We start from the raw sequence: 9,980 nt of genomic DNA, 5'->3' as shown, positions 1-9,980 counted from the left end.
TGTTGTGTTGTTTTCTATTTGGATTGCATAAAATGGTTAGTCATTCTATATGAGGATTGTTATTGTGTGTACTAGAAAAGTCGTTGTTCTCCTCTATATGTAATGGAAGTATCTTTGCATAAAGGTTCCTTCGTATTTAGGAGGAGTGTTGACAAATAAGGAAGTCCAATATTTTTCACATATGAATATGCAAGTATTTTGTCATTCTAATGAAACATATTTCTTTCATATTAGGGAGGGAAAATGACTTAGAAGGGTAACTACCTCTTATCCGCGTTCACATATTGACGACTTTTTTTTAACATAAAAAAGTAAGTAATTTGTTTTACATGTTTAAATTACACCAATATTACCGGCTATTACTTGTTTCAGCTGATGTGGCTAAATCAAGTCTTGGGTGGCAAACACAAGATAATACGTGGCATCTATGTGGCATAGTACACATCACCTCATTTATATAAAGGGTGTAATATGGTTTGTTTGTACGTTAAAGCCCTAGATCGACAATATCGACAATGGCTTCTTCTTCTGCTTCATCTGCCTCTTCCAAATGCGATGTCGAATTGCAAGTTGATCATTCATGTAACTGCGACATGCCATTGCGTGTGAAGATTTCAAGAACACCTGACAATCCTGGAAAAAAAATTCGAGTTTGTCAAAACTCTTTGGTAAATATGTTTGTTTTTAACCATCCCTAACTGAATCTTCTTCTTCATCTTCTCTTCAATTTAACCTTTTTTTTTATCATTTCCTTAACAGTGCAAGAACTCCAAAATGTAATTTCTAGGAATGGCTGGAAGAGGATGAGTACGAAGTAGAGAAGAACAGTGATTTGGGACAAATCTACAACCTAACATTGAAGCTTGGAAATTTTGAAAACGAAATTTGTATATGTAGGAAGAAGTTGGAAGAAGAGAAGAACTGTGATTTGGTTTTCAGACAAGAATTGGACAAAGTCAAGTGGAAATAGTTTACTTATAAAGTTGCATTGTTTGTGTTATTTTTCTTGTATGTTAAAGATGTAGTTTTTAAAGTTTGATGTGTTCTTTGTATCTTGTTTGATGTATTATGACTAAATCATGTACTTCATGAAGTTTTGTATGCAATGAAAGTTGGACGTATTAAGACTAAAGCATGTGTTTGAGTTAAAGACAAGGAACACAAATGGCATTATAAACATCACAATTGACATCACCAAAATGTATACAAACATCCAAGTAAACATTACTTAAATAAAGATGTTAAACATCACAAAAGCCATTACAAAACACATGCTAAAGTACCTTACAATACAAAAGATTCCAAAATACATCAGAAAACATGCATCCAAAAGATTCCCAAACATACAAGACCCAAGATGTTATGTTTTGTTTTATTAATCCTTTCTTGATTTGTTTCATTATTGTTAATGTATTTATCATTATCAATAATTTTTTTTGTTGATTGGATAAAAAGTTGTAGAGGGATTCTGCGCATATTAATGATACATAGAAAGATCTCTATGTATATTTTTTTAATGAAAAATTTAACTAATAATTCAATATTTTTTATTTTTAATATTTTCAAAATTTTTTGGGATGATTCTGCATTATTAATTTTATTTTTTTTCATTATTTCTATTTCATTTCTGATTGTCTTTCTTCTATCAATCCTATGTTTCATTTCTTCTTCTGCCCGTGAATAATTTGTCCAACCTGTAGATCGAATTTGACTAAGTGATTCATGAATTATCTGATTGCTGATTATGGAATCCTTTTCTGTTTGAGTTTCACTTGATTCATATATTTCTCTCGGTAGAAATAATGGAATTTTATTTCCTTTTAAAAGTTCTTTTACCAAACATTCCAAAAGATGTGTCAAGTTTGTCCCATTGTGCCAAAAACTATTACAATACCCAAGATTCCAAAACATGCATACCAAAAGTTGTGCAAAAATATAAACAAGACATTAAATTCAAATCTCTAGTGGGTGTTCATTACTGCTTCCTTCTTTCCTCCCTATGTTCTTCCCTAGCATAATCTTTGTAATTTTTTCTGAAGTTTTTCTTGTCCTCTTTCTAACTTGAATTTTTGCATTGTCTTGAATTTCCTGTTCCACATTATCTTGAACTTCTTCTTGAATGTTAACTTGAATTTCATGTTCCACTTCATCTTGGATCTCTTCTTCAATGTTATCTTGAACTAAAGGAACTTCAATGTTAGCATCCACTTCGGGTTCACCTTCTATCTGCTAAAATACATGTTCCCTAGCATAATCTTTGTAATTCTTTCATGTTCCACTTCACCTTCTATTTGCTGAAATGCATATTTCCTAGCATTTCTACATTGTCCAACACTTGTTATCAGTTTAAACCTTTTTACCGACCTTAGCTTTCAATTTCCTAATGCTCATCTTTGGTTTCTGTAATATCTAATTCATGAAATGAGTTCAAATCCATTTGTAACTTACAATGGACCCACATTTGAATACTCTTGAATAATTATGCCTATCAATTAAGGACTTAGGGGGTGTTTGGCTTAGCTTTTGAGAAGTCAAAAGATCTTTTAGAAAAAGATAGAAGCCAAAAGATGTTTGGCAAAACAATTTTAAAACCTATTTTTGGATTTTTGATAGAAGGAAAATCAACTTTTTGGAAAAGTCAAGAAAACCTGACTTTTTGCAACTTTTCCAAAAAGATCTTTTGGCCCTTAAAAAGCTAAGCCAAACACCCCCTTAATCTGAAAAGTCCTCTCATTCTTCATCCAGGTTACCCACAACCTAAAGGGATAACTCTTATTCTTCTTATTCTTCTTATGTTTACAACATTTTGCCAACAGCTTTTGATGATCATTTTTTTCATACCATAAATCATACCCATTCTTGACGTCATAGTTGGTTAGACATAGTTTCAATTCAAGAGGGTTGGAAAACTTCATCCCTAAAACTGGGACCATTTTATCCCATTCTTGATTCTCATCAAAGATAGGGAACACAACCTCATCATCTTCATCACTGACTTCATCATCATCATCATTTACTTCTTGATTACTATTAAGAATGGGTTTACCACACAACTTGTTCAAAAATTCATCATCAGTATGCACCTCTTCATCAGGTTCATGCTCACATTCCATTATATTTGAAATATGTGAGTATGTATCATCATCTTCTACCAACTCAGACACCCCATTGCCTGTTAACATCTCCTTATCGGCTTAGTCAAGAATATGTTCGTTTTGGTGGTCAATGTAGACATTCATTCTTAGCCATGTAACCATCTTCAATAAACTCAAAATAATCAGCATCATTGTCAATTCTTTTAATACCCTCTGCCAATCTTTCATGAGTACTATAATAGTACAAATTATCACAACTTCGTCTTGTCAGCTTTGAAACCCACAACACAAATTCTCTATAGTTCATGCCACCAAAGCCACATCATGAACTGACATTCTCATAGGGTCTAAGTACACTAACGGGTTTGGTGCAAAAATTCCGTTGTAGTGAAAATCTACAGTGAGATACGTACCGTTAGGTGATTCCATTATAGTGTCTACAGTCGACGATTTTAAGTCCCAACTTCAGTTCCAAACAATAGGCTCCTACTGCTTCGATCGAGTGATTTCTGAGAAAAATTATTAATCGGGAACGATTTGGGAGTATTTGTTAAGAACCCTAATTAAATGAGGTCAATTCACCCTGATTAAATGAGGTCGAATCCGGACAAAAGGTGTAACAGACACGTCATATGCCACGTAATTTCTTTTAAATGAGTTAAATTGACTTACCGGTTAAAACAGGTATTAACCGGTAATATTAGTGTAATTTAAACAGATAAAACAAGTTAGTTGTTTTTTTATGTATAAAAAAAGTTGTCAATATATGAATAAGGATAAAAGATGGTTGCCTTCCTAAGTCATTTTCCCTTTCAGGAATCTATTCATGGAATAGACAAGTTGAGACAATTAAAGGAAACAAAGAAACATAAGACAAACAAAACAAAACAAACAGTTGAAATAAATTTCTCACAAGTTAACACAATTAAAGCAAAAAAAATGGCTCAAAGAAACTTGATGTGAAAGTAACATAACTTATATTATATATATGGTTGTTAAGAATCAGCTTCCGAAACAAACATCGTATCTCCTATACCTCATCATAGTAGTGATACATTTATATTTACAAAACCAACCCACCAACAACAGAAACTTTCACTATTGACCCTGGCCTCTTTTTCTCTCTCAAACTATTGCATAAAGAAAGATGTAGTTTTCAAAACCAGTCCTCCATATTTGATAATTGATATTTCCTCCCATTGAATTGAAAAAAGAATATAACTTTAGAGACCCAATAAGCATCAGTCTCAATGACAAAGAGTCTCTCCATTGTTGACCCAACTCAGAAAACTATCTGAAAATTCCTCACCAACTTCAAAATCATTCGTATCATTATCATCAGCATGCTTGCTCCCCTAAATTATATATATAAAATAATACCAATTTAAATTAGAATTTGATTTTTTTTATTCATAAAGAAAACTATTTCTATGTATGCTTGTGATTTGACTGACCTTCATGCTGGATTCACTGGTGGAAGGAGTTGTTTGTGCTACAATTTCATTCTCAGCTGCCACTGAAGAAGAGTTTTTGAAAATCGATCTGCAAAAAAGAATTATTTTATTTGTAAATTGTAATTCATAAAAATATGGAATATGATTTGATAAAAAAAACACCTGTCCATAAACTGTTGTTCACATGAAAGCCAATCTAGGTCAACAAAGTTTGAGCAGTCAAAGGAGTCACATTTCTCATGATCAAATGATCCATCTTTAAAGTCACCAAAAGCCTCCCTGCGAAATGACAAATTAGCCCTTGCTTTTTATACACTAAAATACACACACACACACACACCCACCTTGAGTACTTCAAGCCACTTCCACATGCTAATACATCTGGTGTAGATTCAGACATCATTTTGTTTTGATCAGAAGAAGCTAAACTCTTTCCAAGACTAGAGCTTGAAGGAGGCAACTTGCTCTCACGTATAATATTTCCATCTGATAATGATTTCTTATGCAATGACCTAATAATACACCAATAATAATATAACATCAAAAAAAAAAAATGTATAATAATAATAATCTTTTTGTCAGATATTCAGGTTTACCTCCTATCTTCATCCACAATTGATTGTCCATTCCCATATACAGTAGAATACTGCTCTGGATCGACTTCCCACACTTGAGGTTTCCCATCTTGTGGCTGAAAGTGCCCTAAAAATCTGATTAAAATGAAAAGGAATTAGACAAATGGAGGAAAACCCTAATCTTTAAATAAAGAAAGTGACTTTGTTTAGTTACTTTACTTACACATTTATAGCATTTTGTTTCTCTGCATCCATGTATGCATTGTTGTAGTACCTTTGAAGAGTTCTAAAAAACTCCTGTGATTGTGTTGCAGCTTTCCATTGTCCCCTTCTCTCAGAAAACACCTATTATTATTCAAACATTTTGTTACAATTTTCTAACATAAAATAATTTTTCAGATTTGTAAACATACCTTGTTATGTGCAGCTGAACCACCATATTGATGAGCAAGAGTGTCACCCATTCTCTCATAAAATCCCATTAATTCTTCTGCTAAAGGATCATCAAGTTCAAGTTTTGAAGAAGTTATTGCTTCTAAAGCATGGAGTTGATGTCCTAAAGCAGCTAAACCATATGCATATTGTGCAACATTTGTTCGATCCAAACAATCTATGCAATTTGTCCTTAAAATCCCTTTTTGGAACATTGCTGCTCTAACAAAGTTGTTGTTATCTTTTTCCACACAAAGTTTTTCTTTTTCCTTCTTCACATCATTGCCAATTTCATTTCTGTTTCACCCATTATCAAAAAAAAAAGGAAAAACTTAAAAGTTGCTAAGAAATTGTTACATGGATTGGAATTTGAAAGTAATAACTTACTCAAAATATGGCCATCTTAAGCACCCATCGGGTTTATATTCTGGTATAACTTGACAGTAGAAGAAACTGGTCAAAGTCAACGCGTAAGAAGTCAATCTTCCTAAAATTAGCAATGCATTTGTCCCTTTGCTGGAAAAAAGAATAAATGAATAACTTAATATTACCATTAATACAAATATACAGGAAATAAAAAGGCAACTAATTAACCTTCTAGAATGTTTGTGAAGATCCCAATGAAGAAATTTGAGACGTTTTTCTTCTGATAGATCTTTATTAATAGAATTAATTGCATTAGCAAATTCAGTACGAAGGATTGACTCTCGAGGCCTTCTTTCATTAGTCTGTTGAAAAAAAAAAGAATATAATATCATACAGAAATAGAAAAAAAAAGATTATAACCATATGATATTGAAAATGTTACCTTTATTAGGTTTAATATAATGATGGGGTTTCCATATCTCTTTACAAGATTCTGAAAATGAAGTCTTGTAGCTTCATAGTTTTGATCCCTCCTTGACACTAAAAGATTAATGTCATTCAATAGAATATATATATTAACTAATTATTTAATAGAAACTGATTAATATTTAATCATACACATAATATCAGGCTTAATATTGAGGCGTGAAGTTTCTTGAGACCAAAAAAGTGGAATAGATCCACGATTTTGTACAACAGAGCTGATTTTCATAGGAGATCCTTCTGGAACATCTTCAATCAAAATTTGCTCTGTTTCTACATCATTAGCAACTCTTCCTTCCTCATTTACCCCTCGTTTTAAGTACCTATATGAAGTAATTTACTAAAATGCCCTCAAGAATATAAAAGATGATTTAAAAAAAAAAAAAAAGCTAACCGGGTCCCAGCATAATGGCGTGAACGTCTTGAAATGAGAGTCAATCTGAAGTCACGTCCAGATATTGAAAGTTTATCTTGTTTAAAAAAACCATAAACCAAAGCCACTGTCCACATAGTATTTTGGAGGGAATTTCGGGCCCCACGGGTTAAAAATTCATTCCAGACAAACATCGTCTCATAAAGAACATTTCCTGTTTCATCATTACAACTGTTCTTCTGAAGACTACGCATGATATTATACGAATAGCTGAAAAAGAAGTCCTTTGTAAGATCCACCATGGACAGAAGCTTCTTGTATCTACAACAAGAAAAAAAAAACATCAAAACAAAGTACAATAAGTCAATAATGAATGCAATGTTACCAATGTATGAAGGAATTAAAAAAAGATTACCTATTTTCATGTCTCCAAGTAGTTAAATTTATCTGAGTTACAGAATCAGATAGGGCTATCATTTCAGTCTTGGAGATTGCATATACTATATGGCCACCAATTGAGCCAATTGGTCTTCTTTGTGTAATTAGCAACATGTAATATGGTCCAAGAAATTTAATGAAACCTAAAAAAAGATAGAAGATCAATAAATGCATGATGTGAAACGTGTATATGTTTGAAAAATATATGTGTATATGTATATACATACCAACAATTCCATAGCAAGTGGTGATGAATTTGAGTCCACCTGTGGATTTATTACCCTCATGGATCCTTCTTAAGAGTTCAGAACATTCACATTCTGTATAAGTTGTTGAATCCTCACGGATGCTAAGCTCAGAAGTCTCTAACCTGTCAATTTTTAATACCCTCCAGTATCTGCGACTCTTGTCTCTTCCTACCATGTAATATTTCTACCCCAATGAGAGTAAAAGAGGAAAATTGGTAAGTTGAAGAACATACATGGGCGAGTTAGGAATATAGAAATACATAAATCTGTTCTGTTTCCATATCTATCATGTAAACAAAAATATTTGTAATCCAAGAAGCAGAGGCACTATGTATGCAAACATGGGTGTGAAAATGAAGATACATGTAGTAATTACCAAAGATATGTGACATGCCAACAATGAAGACTAAGGCATACATATTTGCTAATGGGCAACTAAAGGACTATTAAAGTGCCATGAGTATTGCAGGAAGTTCATAAAAGAATACAAGGTTGATTTCTTATTAGAACAGGAATGGACATCATTCACGTCAAACATGATCATGAGGAAGAGAACATAGGAATAAGTAAGCAGAAGGAATGGTTTGACTTCTGAAACAGTTCAAAAGGGAAACATTAGCAGATCATAGCAAAAAATGAAACACAAGTGGTAGAGAGATACCGATCGAGTCTCGTAAAGCCTGAATTTTTGCAGAAAAGCAAGTGGAGCAGCCACCGGGGAGGTGGATGGTTCATCAAGAGGAACATTAGACTCGCTTTCTGACGCGGGCATTAAAGAGAAGCATGGTATTGGTTCCTCAAAAGGAGGGGAGATATGCTCATTATCTGTCGCCATTGTTATTACTATCAGATGCTTGTCCAATCCAGATCCGAGCCTCCTCCTCAGGGCTCGGTTCGAAAAATCAAATCAGAAGAGCATTCAACCCTGCGGCTGTTTAATTATATATAGACTCTGCCCAGTAACAAAACCCCGAACACATGGAGTTTGGTTGCTTCAGATATAGCATTCCTTTCCAACTTTATAATTTTTTTTTTACTTCTCCAATTCTCTCTCTTCCATTCACGATTACGATCTAGCCTGCGAAGATGTCGGGTACTCCTCCCGGTAGTTCTGTATAGCTTGTGATTTCGTTTTGTTTTGTGTTTGTGGTGGTAAACAGATACCAATAAAGGGTTTTTAATCTCGGAACAAACAAAAAGATTGGCGGTGGATAAGAAGGTGGTTCGAATTCGAAATCAAGATAAAATTAATCACCATAGAGGGATATGAAATAGTCTGAAAGATTGGTATATGATCAGGGTTGAAGAAATTGCAAAGATATGACCTTTCTTGAGTGTATTACCGAGGATTAGGTTGAAGAAACGGAGGAGAGACAGGGAGGAGGGGGGATGTCGGAGTGTTAGAGAATCAGATCCACGGGGAGGGGAGGGGAGGGACAGGGGAGGCTAAAGATCTATAATGGAAACCACAACCTGGGGTTGTGTGGCCGCACCGTCCTCTCACGATTCAACCCCAATTTTAAAATTATTGTTTATATAAAAATGTCTTGATTTTTTTATAAATTATTTAATGAACATTATTATCTTTTACTAAATCAAAACAATTATTGTTATAGTTAGGACTTTGGAATTTGGAGTGAATATAAAGTAAACTTGACAAAATTATTTGGTTTCGTTATTATGTTGAGATTATATGTTGGGTTCTTGTGGTTTTATTTATTGTTTGGTTGGTTTTTTTTTTTTCTGGTGTAATGATATTTATGTTTTTTTTATTATTTATTTTAGATTTATCATTTACTTAATTTTAATATATTTAGAAATAAATTTGTTTTGTTCATCAACATACAACTCAAGAACATAAATTCCAATACATTTTCATATGTGAAATTTAGAAAAAAAAAATACAAAAAGAGTTTCAATTTTTACACATGAAGTGGCAAAAAGTTTAACTTTTCTTTTTTGTTGGTAAAAACCCTAAGTTTTTTGGATAATCCTTCATTTTTTAAAATGAAAGGTTTTTATTTTGAAAACTTATGGTTTTTACCAAAACAAAAAGTCATGGCTTTTGCCAACAAATCGTATAAAACTTGGGATTCTTTTGGTATTTTATACAAAAAGTCTCAAGTTTTATATGTTTTGTTGGCAAAAGCACTAACATTTTGTTTTGGTAGAAACTATAAGTTTTCAGAATAATTTCATTAAAAAATAGGGATGATTGACTGATGGTCGAATAAAAGGTTAAAAATGAAAGGTTTTCAAAAAATTTATGGTTTTTACCAACAAAAAAAAGGTAGGGCTTTTGCCAACTTTGTGTGTAAAATTTAAGACTTTTTGAATTTTGCCGGATTATTAGATAAATATTTATTCTACCTTGTATAATGTTACATAAAATGGGTTCGAAAATAGGTTATAATTAAGAATCTAGATTTTTCCAAGTATCATAAAAATAAAAAATAGTAAACTACATTAGTTGAGCGATCTAAGTTAGTTTGCCTCACGACTGATGTGGGAGGTTA

The 9,980-nt window shown here is 32.7% G+C and overlaps 1 protein-coding gene across 1 annotated transcript; it reads right to left on the bottom strand.

Moving 5' to 3' along the window:
• Positions 1-4,049: 4,049 nt before the first annotated feature.
• Positions 4,050-8,931, bottom strand: LOC145061129 (phosphoinositide phosphatase SAC4-like). The gene is made up of 15 exons (XM_079008510.1): positions 8,126-8,931; positions 7,444-7,648; positions 7,194-7,359; positions 6,800-7,099; positions 6,541-6,728; positions 6,365-6,462; positions 6,151-6,284; positions 5,944-6,072; positions 5,538-5,853; positions 5,348-5,469; positions 5,146-5,259; positions 4,894-5,061; positions 4,712-4,828; positions 4,550-4,637; positions 4,050-4,450 (listed from the first exon to the last, which is right to left on the bottom strand). The coding sequence occupies exons 1-15, from the start codon at positions 8,297-8,299 to the stop codon at positions 4,343-4,345; spliced, it is 2,427 nt and encodes an 808-aa protein (XP_078864636.1). The 5' UTR covers positions 8,300-8,931; the 3' UTR covers positions 4,050-4,342.
• Between the last annotated feature and the right edge of the window lie 1,049 nt (positions 8,932-9,980).

This window comes from Lactuca serriola, chromosome 7 (genome assembly GCF_051521515.1).
Source record: "Lactuca serriola cultivar US96UC23 chromosome 7, Lser_US96UC23_V15, whole genome shotgun sequence".
Classification (NCBI taxonomy): Eukaryota; Viridiplantae; Streptophyta; class Magnoliopsida; order Asterales; family Asteraceae; genus Lactuca; species Lactuca serriola.
This window is presented reverse-complemented; position numbering and strand designations above follow the sequence as displayed.